At 38.0% G+C, this 19,644-nt stretch overlaps 1 protein-coding gene across 2 annotated transcripts in view; it reads right to left on the bottom strand.

Annotated features, from left to right (window-relative positions):
• The window catches only part of jph2 (junctophilin 2), a 110,704-nt gene that overhangs the window by 11,559 nt on the left and 79,501 nt on the right, over positions 1–19,644 (bottom strand). For both annotated transcript variants that reach the window (XM_072556610.1, XM_072556609.1), the window contains 3 exons: positions 17,736–17,854; positions 8,311–9,248; positions 2,677–2,769 (listed from right to left, as the gene is read on the bottom strand). In XM_072556610.1, the coding sequence (XP_072412711.1) occupies positions 2,689–2,769; positions 8,311–9,248; positions 17,736–17,854 (1,138 nt within the window). In that variant the 3' untranslated portion in view covers positions 2,677–2,688. The remainder of the gene's footprint in view (positions 1–2,676; positions 2,770–8,310; positions 9,249–17,735; positions 17,855–19,644) is intronic.

The following is a 19,644-nucleotide window of genomic DNA, read 5'->3' as shown; positions in this document are numbered from 1 at the left end:
CTAGGAAGGTGAAATAACCTTGTTCAAGAAGGTAAGGAGACAGAAAGCGGGAAACTATGGACCAGTTAGCCTAAAGTCTATTGCTGAGAAAATGATAGAATCTATTTTTAAGAAATAGCAAAGCACTTAGAAAAGATTAACATAATGAAAGTCAACATGGTTAAGAGAAATCATTTTAATAAATTTTCTGGGCTTCTTTGAGAATATATAACAAGCAGAGTTATAAAGGAGAACTGGTAGACGTAGTGTATTTGGATTTTTAGAAGATGTTCTATAAGGTATCACACATATAAGGTTCCTGCCTCAGGCGACTAACTGTGTGGAGTTTGCACGTTCTCCCCGTGTCTGCGTGGGTTTCCTCCGGGTGCTCCGGTTTCCTCCCACAGTCCAAAGATGTGCAGGTCAGGTGAATTGGCCATGCTAAATTGCCCATAGTGTTAGGTTAGGGGTAAATGTAGGGGTATGGGTGGGTTGCGCTTCGGCGGGACGGTGTGGACTTGTTGGGCCGAAGGGCCTGTTCCACACTGTAAGTAATCTAATCTAGTCTAAAAAAAAAATGTTATTGTAAAAGAAAAGAGCTTATGGTATTAAGGGTAATATGTTAGTGTGGATTGAGGATTGGTTAACACACAAAGCTGAGAATCAGGATTAATGGGACATCTTCAGGCTTGACAGATGTAAATAGTGGAGTACCACAAGGATCAGTCCTAATTATTTACTGTTCATATTAATGGCTTTGAGCAGGGGACAAAGTGTAACGTATCCAAATTTGCTGATGATACAAAAATAGATAGGAGGACGTTATTTTGAGGACATCGGATAGGCTGAGTGACTGGACAAAATTTTGGCTGATGGAGTTAAATGTCGTGGTGAGGTAGGAAGGATCAAAAAGCAAATTATTATTTAAATGGAGAGAGATTCCAAAAAACGTACAATGCAAAGGGTTCTGAGTGCTCTTCCGCATGAAACACAAAAAGTTAGATTTTGGCCCTTCTTGCTCGTGGTTTGGAGTTTCAAAACAAAAAAGTCTTGTTAAAACTGCACAGGGTGTTGATGAGGCTGTATCTGCAGCTCCTGTATTTACAAAAAGGACGTAGTAGCTTTGGAGACTGTTTAAAAGAGATTCACAGGGCTGATTCCTGGGATGAAGGGGTTATCAAAAATGGCTAAATAGCCATTTGTTAATTAGAGTTTAGAAGAATGAAGATACACGATTCTAACAGGTAAATGCACAGTGGGAGCATCTCAAACTAGGTGACATAGCTACAAAATAAGCCGACATGCAGATAAAACTCAGATACAAAGGAGTTTCTTCTCCCAGAGGGTACCGAGTTTCTGGAATTCTGTACCCCAAAGAGTTGTGGCAGATGAGTCACTGAAAGCATTTAAAGAGGAGGTAGATAGATTTTTGAAATATCGTGCAATTGGCAGCTCTGCTAAGTTAGCATGAAAGAGCAGTTGAGGCCTTGGGTGGATCAGATATGATCTTGCCGAATAGTAGGATGGACTTGAGGGCATTTCTGATGTTGTTATCTTCATATGTTCTCATTGACATCATCTAAAAGCACAATGTTAGTTTTCAGATGTACATTGACAGGATCGAGGTTTACCTTTCTCATCTCTACTTGGTTAAATTTTCAGACAGCTTCTCTGACAACCAGTATGAGCCCAAAATATCCACCAATTGAATACTGGGTCCCTATTCCAAACTCTGATCCTGAGCTAGTGACTCCTTCTCTCATCCTAGCAACAATCTGAGATTAGCCAGTCTGTTCGCAACCTTGATGTCATGTACCCTGAAACAATTTGCTGACCTCAGTCATGCCATCACCAAGACTGCCTTTCTCCCCCTCCATAACATTACTCAAAAATCCAGTCTCAGCTTGTCTACTGCTGAAATCTTCCTCTATGCTGTTACTTCCAGGCTTGATTATTCCAATATATATTCCTGCCTGGTCTCCCACATTTTTTCATTCTCTAAGCCTGAAGTTAGCAAACTTCTGCTGCACGACTGAGCATCTTAAATCTCGTTCACCAGTGCTCACAACTTACATGACTCCTGCTCAAGAAATATTTTAATTTTAAAATTCTCATCCTTATTTTGAAATCCCCCAAGTGTCACCGCTCCCTATGTCTGCAATCTTGTCAAGTCTCAACCTTTCAAGATACAGAGGAACCTTGATTATCTGAAGGACATGGGTGGGCAGTTAATCAAATTCTAGATAATTAAATGTAGGATAACACAGTTTAGCCAAGCAATGGGACTTTGCAAACTTGCCGGATAATCCGATATTCGGATAACTGAATGCCGAATAATTGAGGTTCTTCTGTATTTATATTCCTCTAATTCCAGACTGTTATGGTCCCTGATCTTAACTGCTTCAATACTGATGACTGTGTGTTCAGCTATCTGTGTCCTAAGATCTTGAATCTTGCCCTACCTCCTCCCCACCTCTTTGCCTTGCTTTCCTTTTTTTATGAAACTCCATAAAACCACATGTTTGACCTAACGTTTTTATCACCTGACATAATATTTCCATAAGTGGCTTGCTGCCATATTTTGTTTTCTAACACTGAGGTGAGGCTCCTCAGAATGTTTATTACGTTAAAGGTGCTACATAAACATAAGTTGTTTCTGTTACTGCTTTGTTATCTGAATGAAAATCTGGTTCTTACCTTACAAACAAGTTATGTTAGGAAATGAACAAACAAGACAGCTAGGCCAATGTTCAACAGAATGACCATGGCAATCATAATGGTATTAGGTCCCTGAAATAAATATAAATAATTCGTCAACATTCTGGGTGTATTGTACAACAAAATGTACAGTTTGTTGATTGTAACATGCTGTCACTAATTATTTCAAATAGGTGCAAATAATGGTTTTAAGATGTTTATATTCTATAAGTATTTAATTTTCCCAATTATTTATATGCAATTCCAAAACTAAACTGTTTATTTTCTGTGAGGATCCTGTAATAAGAAAAGTAATTCAAAATTCTGGAGTTTTAGCCATCCAACCTCCCACAGTCTGACATGCTTGCAAAGAGATTATCTAAAGCAGTAGATAGATCATGACACAGGTTCAGTTCATATAAAGGCTTTAAAAATATTTTTGAAAAGACCAAGTACACTTTGTCTATTTCCTTTCAATATATTCATTGCAATGCCAATCTGGATATTTTAAACAACATATGGTATTAGTTAAAGCAGTGCTGCAGTTCAAACATCTTTCAACACTACAAGTTTAACTTACTATCACACACTAAAAGTACTTACTGTAAACATTACATGTGAAAATAATTCTATTGTTAACTTTGGCATGATGCTATTAAATATAACACTTTAATACTCTAATACTTCCCATACAGAATAAGATTTACATAAATTGAGATGAAGCATAATTGAACAGAACATAGGATGCATCCAGCCTATGATCAGAAGGATAATGGCAATACAATGATATTTGTATTTCTTGTGCCACAAATCATGGACTTCTAGCAAATTGGTTCATCCAAAAAGGGCTCAAACTCATGTTTATCTAATATCTATTTTCTATTAAGGTCTAAATTTCTATTCTTCCTGAGGAAAAGATAGGTTATGTGTTTTTGAACATGAAATAACTCCGGAAACAATCTGCCTGGTGATCATATTTTAGAAGCAAGTCAAACCTCCGTATAGACTTGGTAACCTGACTTGGGCACACAATACGAAGGTTCTGTTAGTACAGTCATGCTTATTACAGGATAGGTCTGTCATTGGGCACCGAGGTATTTCATAGTAAGCCCCAGATAAATTGATAATCAAAACATAAATGGGTATTCTGACCAGAGCTTGAAATAATGTGAGAAAATTAATAAAGCCAAAGCACAAAGGGATCTGGGAGTGCTAGTCGAGGATTCTCTAAAGGTAAACATGCAGGTTGAGTCTGTGATTAAGAAAGCAAATGCAATGTTGTCTCTTATCTCAAGAGGGTTGGAATATAAAAGCAGAGATGTACTACTAAGTTTTATAAAGCTCTGGTTAGGCCCCATTTGGAGTACTGTGTCCAGTTTTGGTCCCCACGCCTCAGGAAGGACATACTGGCACTGGAACGTGTCCAGCGGAGATTCACACGGATGATCCCTGGAATGACAGGTCTAGCATATGAGGAACGGCTGAGGATACTGGGATTGTATTCGTTGGAGTTTAGAAGATTAAGGGGAGATCTAATAGAGACGTACAAAATAATACATGGCTTGGAAAAGGTGGATGCTAGGAAATTGTTTCTGTTAGGCGAGGAGACTAGGACCCGTGGACACAGCCTTAGAATTAGAGGGGGTCATTTCAGAACAGAAATGCGGAGACATTTCTTCAGCCAGAGAGTGGTGGGTCTGTGGAATTCATTGCCACGGAGTGCAGTGGAAGCCGGGACGCTAAATGTCTTCAAGGCCGAGATTGATAGGTTCTTGTTGTCTAGAGGAATTAAGGGCTACGGGGAGAATGCTGGTAAGTGGAGCTGAAATGCGCATCAGCCATGATTGAATGGCGGAGTGGACTCGATGGGCCGAATGGCCTTACTTCCACTCCTATGTCTTATGGTCTTATGGTCTAATGCCAGCAAGCTGACCAGTACTTTGAGCTGATTCAACACCAGCAGTATTTTGTTCTGACAACTGATGTCAACAAGTAAGGGCTTAGCTAAATTATATCTCTATCTTTTTACAAGGAGCATCTATACTACGTATTGAGGAAGCAGAACTCCTACAGTTCTGTATGAAATTGGAAGGTTATACCCCAAACTCTTGTGAGCAAGATTTATTATTGTTACAACCAACATGTTACAGAGTTGAAAATATTAATCAAATTTCTTCTGATTTTATACAAGTTTGCGATGGTAAATGACAGCAAAGTTGTCAGCATTAGCTGTTATTATGTCTCTAAAATTGACAGAGTTTGCTTAGAATAATGTGGACTGTGCTCCTCCATAGTGTGCTGTTAAGGCATCCCCAGACTGTAATCTGAATAATCAAGGAACTGCTGAGAACTTCCCCTCTGTTTTTCTCACTGCAAAAACCACTGATAAACTTAATCATGTAAATGAGGCATAACTGGATTTTTAAACAGCATACTAACTTCATAATTAATGCTGAGTCACATTAACTCAGAGTTATACAGCACGGAAACAGACCCTTTGGTCCAACTCATCCACGCTGACCCAATATCCTGAACCCTTCCTATTCAGATACCCATCCAGATGCCTTTTAAATGTTGTGATTGACCCACCTCTATCACTTCTCCTGCCAGCTTGCTCCATATATACACAACTCTGTGTGAAAAACGGACGCTTTAAGTCCCTTTTAAATCTTTCCCCTCTCATCTCAAACCTATGCATTCTAGTTTTGGATTCCTCTACCCTGGGGTAAAGACCTTAGCTATTCATCATATCCATGCCCCTTATGATTTTATAAAGCTCTCTAAAATCACCCCTCAGCTCCAGGGAAAATAGCCCCAGCTTATTCAGCCTCTTCCTAAAGCTCAAAACCCACCAATCACAGCATCATCCTTGTAAATCGTTTCTGAACCCTTTCAAGATTAACAATATCTTTCCTATAGCAGCAAGACTAGAATTGAATGCAGTATTCCAAAAGTGGCCCAACCAATTTGCTGGAGATCTGCAACATAATGGGCTCCAATTTATAATTTTTAAGAATAAATATTTCATATATATAGCTTTATAATTTTACAAGAAGCTCAGATTTCTCCAATATGATAAAATTAACATTTTTAAGTAGTTAAAATTTATACTTAACCATTTTGTATTTCTTTTTGGGCATTCCAAAAATAAGTCATAAATTCTAAATTTAATCAAATATGACCAGAGAAGAATAAACATCTAAAATTATCTTTCTGTTACTAAATAGAAAATAATGTTTAGATGTGCCCCTGTAATGCCAAGCATGCTAATGCTGGAAAATGGGAGATAGAATTGGTAGGTGCTTGTTTTTGACCAGTACTGACTCTGTGCTGTAGACCTCAAGTAAAGGGAAAGTCCCATGATCCTATTTTGAACCATAGGGCTGCTCTCTTAGACAGAGATGACTGGAGGTGGTTTCATTGCAGAAAAGGGGAGATTGAGAAAGACAGTCTTACACGGCAACATCATTGATCCCAACTGTTGGCATCACTCTGCATCACAAACCAGCCATCCAGCCAGTTGAGCTAATCAACCCTTTGTAAACCCTCTATGACTCGAACGAAAGGCATACTTATAGATACTTTCTTATCAACCTACTCAGAGATGTTACTGCATAGGTGAACTTGAACCCAGAGTCTCCTAGTCCAGAGATAGGAACATACATTCACTGCACCACAAAAGTCCTGGCTGTACTTAAGTTAGTACATTTAAGAAGAGAAGTTCAGCAATACTGACTGCTATTCTGATCAACTGGAGCAAGATTCCATTATGTTAAATGTCCCCCCAATGCCCTGCCACCACCAAATGAAACCAAGCGTGGATGCAATGGAGCCCATTCATCGACCAAAGTCATGATGAAGCAGACAATAGGCTGGTGGGGACCTTGAGAATATTCAGGGCAGTGTGTGCCACATAATCTTACATGTCACACTACGTATAACTGAAGCAGGCAACAATGGAATCTGATAAAAACTAAGAGGGTGAGAAAGCTGGAGCAGTCTTCCAAGGAGAAGGAAGAGGATATCAAACAGGAGGAAGATCACTTGTACATGATAGAGTCAAACTGAGTCAGGTGCTACAAACTAAGCTGGATTTAATTGTTACCCGTTTCCAGTAATGAGAGCTGGGTGCAATGACCAGACATTGCTCAGCATGCCAGCACAGTGTGTTTGTACCTGCAGGAAATGCAGTCTCTGCTTGCTCAATTTCGATTGATTTTTGCAAATAAAAGTTTATGCCATGTACTTTTTGAATATATTTCTGTCCATGATTGTCCCCAGTGTGAATAATGATAAGATTACAATGGGCACTGAGGACGGAGTATCTGTCACTTAGTTAGGATTCTGAGAAAGGATACAGCTACAGAATGATGAGTGTGTGGTTAGATGTTTAAGCAGTGATGAGGATAGGAATGTACGGTTGTAAGTGCATGGAAGTGTCAACCGTGCCACTTCTGTGTTGTGAGAGTACTGGATTTGGGGCAGTGTTAAACCACTGACAGTGAAAGGAAACTCCAGAGTGCCAATGACCAGGTGTACAGTCAGGGTTCCAAGATGGTGTCTTTGTCAGGAATGCTGGTCTATTCCAGGTTATCCCGGCAATGGCAAGTTCCTCCAGTTCCTGGTAGAATTTGGTTAGTATCTGACAAGGGATGCCATAGGCAGGTGGTGCATAGTTAATTAGTCGGGCTTGGGATAATTAATGCAAGAAAACTCACTTTGCCTCATTGAGAGAAACTTTCCATGAAGCTTGACAAAATGTCAACAGTTGCAGCCTAATGTTTACTTTTTTACTTTATTCTGATCAATCAGTATTGGTGCTAGGCTCTTCAATAGAGCTGGAAGTAACAGATTATAAATTTGAGCTTATTCACAATATCTTTAAGTCACTTGGAGCATTTTTAATTTACTACTCTGAATTTTAAGGAAACTGGATCTTTAGTATATCAACAAATAGAAAGACCATTCTGATCAGTGATCAGTATCCAGTGATTTCAAATGATTAATGGAGTTAGGTTTACGAACATGAAGATTATTATTCATGCTGAAATTTATTCTTGTTCTGTGATAGTTTGTACAATAGTATGCCTCCACTGCACTAAAATTTTCACTAAATTGAGTATAGGGAACTTCTCCACACTTACATGCATGTTGGAAAACATAAAGATACAAGCTTAACATAGTAAAAGATCTGATCCATCATTTAACTCAGTACTTAAATACATCAAACTACTATTGGCATGATAAATATGTTCTATTCCATGGAACCAGGTGGTGAAGGATAGAACTGAAGCCAATATTTAAACACTTACATATTTATTTACAGTTACACATTACTGTGTATGCCTCCTAACCCAACAACTACATTTTCTGTGTTTATTTATAGGAGCTCAAGTGAATCCCCTGTTAACGCCTGCCACCTGTATGCAATTAATATCCAGTCAACAATGTTGCTTTGCCTTGTCCCCTTAACATGCTTGGATTTTAATGTCAATGTAACAATATACTAGGAGGACATTTATAATGTGGAGTATTTATCCAGCTGTTCTAAAAGCCAAATTGTGTCACAGGAGACAGTTGCAAATCAGATTGTAAATCTATGTTTTATGCCCATGGCTCTAATGATAAACTCACCTGATCAAATGGTGCCACGTCTGCTACCTCTTTCCCTGCTGTGTCAGGTTGTGTTATGAGTTTAGGTACTGGTTTTGACACTGATTTAAGCCCAGGCTTGGGTTCAGGCTTGGACTGAGGTCTGGATTCTGGTCGGGGCTGTGAGTGTTTTTCCTGTTTAGGAAGTGGTACAACGGTTTCTTGCACTTGAGGCACTGGCTTTGGTTCTGGTTCTGGCTTTTTTGCTTTGATCTCTGCTTTTGGCTCTGGTGTTAAAGGTTTTGCTGGGTGTGCTTCTTGCTTGACTGGCAATAATTTTACAGGAGTTTCATCATCCACTAAATCTAAAGGTGGAGGTCCCACTTGTGTCCGCACAGCGTAACTGTGGTAGCTGTCATGGAATTTAGCATCTTGCAGCTGATGTGGTGGGATGGGTTCTCTTGCTTTGATCTTTTGATTTGTACTAGGCTTGCTTTCAATTCTTTCCAGGGGCTTTATGTCCAAATCATAGTTGTTTTGTAGTTGCTCCTCCAGTTTAGTTGGGGTTCTTCTGTTGTTCTGGAGACTGGAGGTCCTGAGAGGATTTCGGTCATTGGCAGATGACCTGTTCTCAGCATGCAAGGTCAGTGAACCAGAAGGTGTTGCAGGATGACTAGTTGACCGGTTACTTTTATTTTGCTCACCATTCCAGTAGCCGGGACTCAAGTGGCTAGAGTCTTCCATCTTGGGATTTGATCCTCTAATTTTTCTAACCTCTGGTGGTGTCTCCAAAGGACTTGGAGAAGGAGTGCCAGCAGGGGATGATTCAAGTGGAGTTGCAGTTTTTTCATGGAGTCCAGGACTCTCTGGAGGGGTAGGTGGAGGCTCTTCTATTGATGGAGGCTCCTGGTCTGTATTTTCTATGTTACCTCCATTTTCTATTAGTTCCTGAAGCAATCTTCTTTTCTGATATTCAGGACCTGATTAAGAAGATTTAGCTGTTTAGTACAGTTTCATGACTTGCTCAACATTATTTCAGTATAGTAACAATGCATAGTCCAAAAATAATAAGATTTATTACAGTTAATTTTACAACCTCTGAGTGTAGGATACCACATCTAATTAGCAAATTTCTGTCCTCAATACCACATATACTCAGTTTTTCAGTTCCTTGTCATGATACTTTAATATTTTTTGTACATATTTTTATTGAGAAAAGATTTAAAATTTTTTACAAAATTACAAATTCACTACAAAACAGTATAACAAGCTTATAAATTTTACTATCTTTAATTTTGAAGATTAGATACAGCTTGAAACTATATCCTACTAGTAATACACGTAGAATGAAGTATGCTCCAATTACGAGTATTCTGTTGCAAAAATATAAATCCAGATCTACAGAACAAAAAGCAAGCAAGTTATACCAGATTCTTTGTAAGTAACTGCTAATACCTCAGCCTAAGTAATGTATTCAATTCTAGCAACCTCACTTTAAGAAGGATGTTACAGTTTTAAAGGGGGCTGGGGGAGACGGGGAAAGTTACTAATAGGGCTGTAAGACATCACTTACATGGGAAGACTGAAGCACTAGACTATTTGTCTTCAACACCTGTCCCCAAAATCCCACTGCCTTTTCAGAATTCGTTAGCAACATATTTATTAACTTTCATCTTAATTATTCTAATAATCTCCCAGCTAGTATCCCACATTGCTCTCTGCATCATTGAGTCCTCTCACACCAAGTTTTGTTCATCCATTATCCTACTGCTCAATTGTGTTCAACCTTAGCTCTGTCAGGCAATGCTACAAGTTTAAAATTTATATTCTTATATTCAAATTTATTCATGACTTCATCCGCACCGCCTCTCCAAAATCACTTCCAGTGCTATAACAGATTTAAGATAACCTAAGATTTCTGTGCCCCTTCAATTCTGGTCTCTTACACATCCCTGATTTTCTTCATTTTAGCACTGATGACCAATACCTCAATTCCAATTTCCTCCATAAATCACTCTGTCATTTAGCTTTATCTTTCTTCATTAAAAGCAACACCTTTGACGAAGTCCCTAATCATCTTTCTTAATTTTTATTTAAGTTTCTCAATGTTAAAATTTGTTTGGTAATCACTCATTAAAGCATATTGGGACATATTAATGATTATTAAAGATGCTTGATGTAAAATTATTGTTATTGACGGCAGACTTAATAAGAGTTGAACATTATGAAGTGCTTTGTTAGGTATGTGGAGCGGGAAGCTGGCAGTGTCAGTAGATGTGTGTGAGGTAAAATAGTTTACTCATAGGTATGAGTCCCAAATGCTGCTGGTGAGTGATGGAGGTGTGATGGATGCACTGAGCAGCATGAGTGGCTGGTACTGTGATGTGCAAGAAATGTCTCATGAAAATACATTTATTGTTGTTGACTACTGTGTGAAGTGTATCTGCCAAGCCCTAGAGTTATGACTCTGGAAACCGATCTGGCTGGGTGCCTGTTAAGAATAAATAGAGATTGTTTCCAGTGGTAGAAAGGTCACCAGAGAACATGGACTTAAGGGAATTATGGCATGCTCATGACGTGAATGTTGTCTCTTAAGAGGTTTCTTTGACAATCAGAAGGAGATAGTCCTGAAGAAGGGTCAGTTGACTTGAAACATTAACTCTGATTTATTTCCACGGATGCTGATAGACCTGCTGAGCTTTTCCAGTAATTTCTATAATAGTTTTCAATCTTCTGAGGGTCACTCCATTTTGAGTCATCCTGGTGCTCCCCTGTCAGCAAATTCCACCTTCACTTGAGATTAAACCAGCAGCAGGAACTCACCCACTTTCCTTAATTAGATGATAAACTCAGAAGTAGCCTAAAGGAAGAGAAATCTCCCAACTCCAGCCTCACTCAAGAGCCAAGAATAGGAGAAAGTGGGGGAACTGTACTGAATGCAACCTATATAATGAGATAATGAGTTTAGGAGTACATGAAAAGGGTGACTGTGCAAAACATAATCCATGTCATAATGGAAATGGATGTGGGGTGGCTAAAAAATGGATGGAATCAGGTTCTGAAGTTATTGAGCATGATGTTGAGTCCTCGAGGCTGCAAGGTCCTCAAGTGGAAAATTAGGTTATTGTTCTTCGAGCGTGCCTGAGGCTCACTGGAACACTGCAACAGGGCTGTGACAGAAATGTTGGCCAGAGAACATGGTGGTATGTTGAAATGGCAGGCAACTGGAAGCTCAGGGTTACTTTTATACACATAACATAGTTGTTCTGCAAAACAATCATCCAGTCTGTAGGAATGGTCCCTATGGAATGCTGAGAAGGGAGGGGAGGGGAGGGAAATGTGTGTCTGTTCGTGACACCTCGTGAAAGTACCAGAAATTGCAGATTACGGATGTGAAGGCTGGTGAAGTCATAAGTGAGAACTGGGGGACCCTGTTACTATTGTGAGAAGTTAGGGAAGGGGTGGGGACAAAGTGTGGGAGATGGGTTGAGTACAGGTAAGGGTCTCTGAGATGGCAATATAGACCATATTTTCTTTCCTTTTGTTTTAATAATGTGGTCCTGATTTGGTTATAATAATAAAACAGATCATTATGCAAAATAAATGAAAATGAAATTGAATAAATCAAAGTATTTACATATGATACAAATTTAAAGATTTCAAAACACATGATAAATTCAATCTCATTAATCCTATCAGAATGCCATTGAAAAACTTGCTTCTCTAACACAGAAAGGGTTTGATTTAGCTGTGTCTTCAATTCTAGGTTGGAAAAACTTGATCTCCTTTTCCTTGACCCTTCATACAATAGAGTGTAGATTTTCTCAGCTTTGAATAACCTCTTCAAAGTTTTACCTAAATACCTCCAGTTTGGAAGTTTAAAATTAAACTCCTTATACTGAAGTAACCCTGTTGTGTAACAGTTCTAAACTATTTCCCTTCTTTAGGTACAACTATCTTACACATCCAGCTTCAGCCAAGACTTAAAGAAATGCTCAAATTGAAAACCAAAAAGCTTTTCCAAACTATGGGCATCTCTCCTGATCAAAAAATAACTATCGTTGACCTTCTAAACTGAAAGCCTAGTGTAGAACTATATATTTTCTTTGTTTGTATAAACGTTCTCAAGTGAAAATTCCCATTAGCTTCTAAGAACTATCCACCTCAAACTATTTTTAAAGATATTTTTGAAAATGTCTACAGAAATGCTTACAAATTAATCATTAAATGCCTTCATAGATACAAACAAAACTGACATGCTACTAGTTGAAAATCCAAAATAAATGACACATCACATCTCTTATAAGACTGGCTAAATAAATACTGTGATTACAAGAACAGGTCAGAGGCTAGGAATCCTAGGATAAGTAACTCAATGTCTGACTTTCCAAAGTCTTTGCAGCATTTACATGACACAAGTCAGGAGTGTGAAGGAATACTCACTTGCCTTCATGAGTACTGCTCCAACATTAGAGGAGCATGTTAATGTTCAATGTGAGACCACCACCCACTGGAAAGCTTTCAAATATCTGAAAACCTTAATTTTCGTTGAGCAACAGACAAAGCAAAGAATAAACAAGCAACAAGAAGGGACTGTTTGCCTCAAATTTACAATGAATGAGTGATCATTGCACCTTGTTGGAACTAGGTATTTAAGTTCTGTCTGGCTTGTCTTGCCTGACATTGAAATACTCTATCCTGCAGAAGATGATGTTACTTCCTCCTCAGAAGACTGCTGCTGCTCACCTAGCTCTTCAGAGCCCATACATACTTTCCTTGCCTGGTCCAATTGAACAAAGCCCATAATGTTAGGATTATGTGGCATCTTGTCTTAAGTATTCTGCAAAGCTCCCCTAAACTGATGGAAGCATTGGAGCAGCTCCTTCACCACACAGCTTGGAGAATAGGAATTTTTTTGTTTTTGACATTGAGAATCACATACATCACTGTCGTTCTCATCTGATTTTCCCAACTTTCTGATCCATGTCTTTTGTCATTTCAAGTGCTCGAAAATTCTGGCTAAAGTCTTACACTGTTTGGTCACATTGTTATGGAGGTAGGAATAAGTGGCCTCAGTGATGAGACAAAGATGTGTTGGAAAGCTCAGAGTGTCAAATATATCATAAAGGTTATGAAAAGTCTGGTTCAGCCCCAGACAACTGCCAGAAGAGGGATGGAATTATTAGCTAGAAAAGAAAAGTCACGTGGGGACAGAGGAAAACAGCTTCAGTTTTATGAAAATTAAACTGGAAGAATATTCTGGTCTGGCAAGCAATTGAAGATGTTGGTGATAAGCTAGAACTAGATGTCATCAGCATCAATGTGGAAAATGATGATGAATAGTTCATCTAAAATATTTTTATCGGCCTTTAACAAGGTACCCCCAGAACTATATAGTACATAAAAGCAAGACTTCCAAAGAGAAAACAAAAAGATGAACTACACACTGTATATTGGTCACATTCAAAGTGCCACTTCCATATATGTTCAACTGTGCAACTGAAGAATAACAACATTCCCTCATCAAATTCAAGTGGATTTTTCATTTTCATAACTTGATCCCAACCCATGCTTGAAAAGCTTCATAGAGTACTTATTTAATCCATCTCTGTGAAGGGAGATGTATTTATGTTTTGCACGATAACCAAGAAATTCCTGCTGTCACAGTTGTCACCTTCTCCAAGAAAGCCATTCTTCTCTGTTATCTTTGACTATAGCAGGCAGAGCTACATCTCAAAGTAATTTACCATCCTGTTCTTGAAGCAGCTATTTTTATCTCTCAGTAGCAGTCGGGCTTTAAATGACTAACAGTTAAAGTAACAAATCTGATAGTTAGAATTTAATACCTCCCTAAGTGGCTGAAAAAGGACTTGAATAGTCAGGGAAGAACATGCGTGAAAGGGACCCCGTCACCTTCATGACTTTCCCTCTCCCACCCACTGAATTAAATCAGCAAGGGTACTTGAGGGCTCAACCTGCCATTGCCAATACACAACCAGCAGTAGGTGGGGACAAACAATATGGGCTGCCAGCCAGATGGGGTGTGAGCTCTTCCTACTTGAGCAGCATCTACCCAACAGAGTGGCTTTCTGACAACAAGGGCTACCCATCTGGAAAGATGCTGTCCTTCTCTTTAAACTGGCAAGCTCCCTTACACCACATACTCCTCATCCTACTCTGGTGAATCACAACTTTAAGCACAGCCAGTCTATTCAATATCTCCTGTTTGTTAAATTTTAACCAAACCAATGTGTTTACTAATTTCTATTTCATTATGATTTGGGCACCAGTATCTTCCTTTGTAAAGATCGATGCAAAGTATTCAAGTAATATGAACACAATAAATAATATGAGCAAATATGTTAATTTCAACAACTGACCAGTGGGAGGTTTCCAACGTCTAATATTTCACCATTTCACAGAAGTAAACTGCAGTGCAGTTTATCATGTAATATCATTGTAGCAGCCCAGGTTCTGAGAAACCATGGTCAGAATGAAATGGACTTACCTATTACTTGACCCTAACTCAGTTTATTAGCTTGAGAACTAAAATGTAGAAAACCAGCTGAGATGAATAATGCATCTTACAATTTTTAAAAAACTGACAAAGCACTGGCATCCTGTCAACAATGTAGTAACTTCAATTGAAATTTCCATAAGATAAATAATCTGCCTTATCTATATCAGTTCAGGTAAACATAAGCAAACACCAAAGTTCTGAGGTTTAACATGGGCCATCGCATGAAAAGAAGAATGGTAGAGTGGAATCAATTTGTGCACATGTGAAGAGGAACAGTCTATTCCAAGCTGTAGAGAATGGATCATAAGCAGAACCAGGATGGGTGCATCACACCTGCAAGAGTGCTTCAGCAAGTTCCATTTCTGAACAGCAAAAAGTGCAATGCAGCTAAAAATAAGGCAAGCCTCTCTTCAAATCTAACTGGAGCTAATGAATGATCACTTTCTAGGTTTCTCTGGCCACACAAGTCTTTTGGCCTTGACTAGAGCCTCAGTAAAAGCAATTCCTTTGGCTGTGATTGTTTTTATTGGCTGAACACAAAACAAATTAATCAAGATCCAATTCTCCTGTCAAGGTTTCCTGTGAAACCAAGTGAAGCTCAATACTGACACACTGAGTGAAACAGCATTTCCATTTCAGGATGGCTTCATGCCTGGGATTCAAATACATGCCTGTCATAAGTAAACCATCTGGCCAACGTTAAAACTATCCATTCTGGATAAAAAAAATTGACTGCCATTACACCAGCTGTCAACTTATTGAAAATGGATAAGCTGGCCAGGGACTGTCATTTACTATCTATTTTACTTAGTTCATCTCCAGATCTTTCAAGGTATTAAAATGGATTGAAGACCTTGTATTTAATTCATGTTTGACATTTAGTTTACTCATGTCTCTTTATTGATTTAAAATGGTACATAGTGACAATAAAATGCATTGTACTGCAGTGTTATAAACATTAGGTATCTGGCCAACTTAGAATAGGTAATAAGAAATCCTAATATTTAAAAAGTCAAAAAAGCGAAGACCCTATTTGAAAAATTAACAGATTTGATTAAATTGGACAAGTATAGAAATGTATAACACTTGCTCATAAATTGTAGCTTTAAAGGTTATATTCCAAAAAGTTGATGAGAATAAAAAGAATTCATGCTCATCTCAGACAAACATAGCACTGGAAAGGTCAGTTTTGAAAAGCTGGAAATAAAATAATTAATGTTCCTTGAGTGAATCATATCTATCTCCATTCTCACCCTGGCTCTACTTCCTCTGATCTTTTCTTCTCCTATACCTTTTCTTTACCTTCTCTTATCATCTGTGGGTGTTAGCAAGAAGCTCTTACAACTATTCTCCTCTAACATTGACATTATTCAGAGATAAAATGGCCAGATTTAATTCTGTACTGTAATCAATACTGTTGTATTCTCTTTGTCTGTGTGGCCATTGAATCTGCCGTTTAGCAATGCTGTTTTAGTTTCTTTTGCTTAAAGGTTTTTGACTGTGCAGTAAAGCAATGCTGCTTCACAATACTACTTATTGGAGGGTTCTTCCAGGCTTTTGCGACTAAATGAAGGTTTCTTGATATCTGTAGATGAAATAGAAGTTTCCCACTTTCTAAAGCTAAAATTGAGGTTTCCCATTCTTTCAGGAGCAAAGTAAATCATGTCTGCAGTTAACTCCTGTCGACTACTTGGAAAACAGCTTTCCCATTCAAAAATCCCATTAGTCACTTGTCATTAGTCATTATTGATCCAAGTAAATATCTGGGCACATTTGAAAAACATCATTTGGAAATAGATAATTTTTATTCTAATCTGAGTGCAAGCAATAACTACATATTTTAATTCTAGACAGAATTTGAAACAAGCCTGAGTTTCCACTTATAATCCAATCAGCATTTCACTGTGAGAAAGCAGCTTGTTAAACAAGTCAGAAATGAAATGAACAATGCACAGAAGACACAGAATCAGACAGCTGTCCAGCAGAGAAACACAGAAACTCATCCACGCCAACAAGACATCTTAAATTACCTAGTCCCATTTGCCAACATTTGACCCATATCCCTCTAAACCCTTCCTATTCATATACCCTTCCAGATGCCTGTTAAATGTTGTAATTGTCCCTGTCTGAACAATTTCCTCTGGCAGCTTATTCTATACATACACCATCCTCTGTGTGAGAAAGTTGCCTCTTAGGTCCCTTTTAAATCTTTCCCCTCTGACCTTAAACCAAGCCCTCTAGTTTTTGACTCTCATACCCTGGAGAAAAGACTTTGGCTATTCACTCTATCCATGCCCCTCATAATTTTATAAACTTCTGTAAGCCTCAGAATTCAGCAAAAATAGTCCCAACGTATTCAGCCTCTCCCGATAGCTCAAGCCCTCCAACCCCGGCAACATCCTTATAAAATCATTTCTACACCGTTTCAAGTTTAACAACATCTTTCCTATAGCAGGGACACCAGAATTGTATGTGGGATTCCAGAAGTGGCCAAATCAATGTCATGTACAACTGCAACATGACATTCCAACTCCTATACTCAATGTACTGACCAATAAAGATAGGTATACCAAATATCTTGTCTACCTGTGACTCCACCTTCAAGGAACTATGCACCTGCACGCCAAGATCTCTGTTTGTCAACCCTGCCCAGGACTCTACCTTAAATGTATACGACCTGCCCTGATTTCCCTTACTAAAATGCAACACCTCAATTAAACTCTATCTGCCCCTCCTTGGCCCATCGGTCTATCTGAACAAGGTCCCACGGGACTCTGAGATAACCTTCTTCACCGTCATAAAGCAGTGCAATGAGAGTGAGCACTCTATCCATTGAGTTGTCATATATTTAGCTGAAAATTTAACTCATTTAACAGTTCCCTCTTTCCTTAAGGAAGAATCATCAAATCTGCAGAATAACTTATAGCATTTTAAATCAGAAAAATACCTGGCTGGTAAAAAGTTGGAGACAGCTCCTTGGCGATTGCCCTTGCAATACTGGATTCATTAACTGCAGCCTGTGAAGCCTGGTCTGCTGCTTCAGCCTTAGTTTTTGCATGTGAAGATCTTAAAGAAAATATTAAAAATACTTAAAAACAAAGATTTAATGCACAAAACAGAATTTAAAATAACATATAATTCTTAACTAAATCAATGTCATTTTCATTATCATTAAAAGGATGCCAAAGGAGACAGTGCTTAAAATCATTAATACCAATTGTCCTCAATCTCATTACATCATTATAATTTTTACCATGGGACAAATATTCATCTTTATTAACTCAGCTATTCTGAAATGGAGAGTTGGGTAACTTCATTGTTGCTTTTCATCCTCACTAATGTTTTGGGACCAAAAATCAGGAATTTATCATGCGAAGAATCTTAGGTTCAAACAAATGTCTTTCAGTTCTGATCATGAGCCATTAGTAAACCTCCATAAAATACATTCCACTTTTATAATAACATTGGTGTTGTATGGACACTAAGTTAAAAATACAGCTTTCAGTAAGTCATCATGATGTAGTCAGATTTATTTAGCCAGCAAATGTTTAATAATACTTCATGTGTATAGCAAAACATTTTGGTTGAAAACATTTATTTCAAAGGATAAAAATACGCTGTTTTTAGAAAACCACTAATTCTTTCATTTTCCTTTATTCTTTTTGGTACAGTTTGATGAATAGAAGTGACACTTATTTTCTTTTACATCATTTTTTTTGTATGGTTTTATTTTTCTAAGTTTTATATCAAATTTACATTAACTTGCAATATTAACTTTTTTCAGCATTCAGTAATGCAAACTGTAAAATTGAAGAAGGGAGCATTAAGTTTCTATTGCAATCCACTAGTTCAAAACCCACATCTAGTATGGAAATTTCCACTAGTACTGGTTCACATGGAATACTATAATCTATGTGGGATAAGTAGGAAAAAAATTATATAACATTGCCCTCCCCCACTACCAGAAAAATTCTAAAAATCAATGTGATATTTGGTTAAAAAAATTAAATGTTATTAACATTTAAATTAAATCATGTAAATTAACATTTACATGAAGTAGTAAATGCTAGACTTAAACATTTATTGGTTAAATGATGGTGACCTGAAGTCTGATTCCACTCACTGTTCCTTTACATATAATGAAAATATTAATCTGTATAATTTTCTGCCTTCCTTTGTTAATAGGGAACATTGCAACTCAAGATATGAAAATTGGATATACACTACAGGTTTTCCAGTTATTTTGAATTCATGAATTCAAAGGTTTTCTGAAGCAGAAGGTTTTATACACAACAGATCCAAAAACCCAGCAAAAGGTGCCTGCAGTTGACACTCTCCATTAGGCACATGGATCATAAAATTTGGCTTCTTGGCTGGTGCAGGCACTACATAAGTCTGAAACTATAAAGATTTGCCAGAATATTGGCACAGCCTGTGTAATGAGCCATAATGGAAGGACACTAGCATAAGTGTGCCACATGTGTGCTGAAGCACATAGGTTGGGATATCACGACACCAAATGATTTCCAACACTGATTTGATGCACAATGTATTATCATGGATTGTACAGGTTATGCAAGCAATTTCTCTTAATCATTCCGAGTTGAACATACATTAAAGGCTCTCTCCCCTTCTCCCAATAGATAGGTAGTTGAAGGGGGAAAATTGTAAACTTTAGGTCAGGTGCTTTTGAATTTCATTTGCACTGTAGATTGATGGAAATACTGTGATCAGTAGTATCTGATAAGTTTTATGTTGAACCAATTTCTGGGGAAAATTGCTTCAATATGGCCTATATTTGTAGTCTCTCATGGGCTGCAGTGTGACTAGATCAGTCAGCAATAAGCTGCATGTAG

The sequence above is a fragment of the Chiloscyllium punctatum genome, chromosome 37, assembly GCF_047496795.1.
Source record: "Chiloscyllium punctatum isolate Juve2018m chromosome 37, sChiPun1.3, whole genome shotgun sequence".
Classification (NCBI taxonomy): domain Eukaryota; kingdom Metazoa; phylum Chordata; class Chondrichthyes; order Orectolobiformes; family Hemiscylliidae; genus Chiloscyllium; species Chiloscyllium punctatum.
This window is presented reverse-complemented; position numbering and strand designations above follow the sequence as displayed.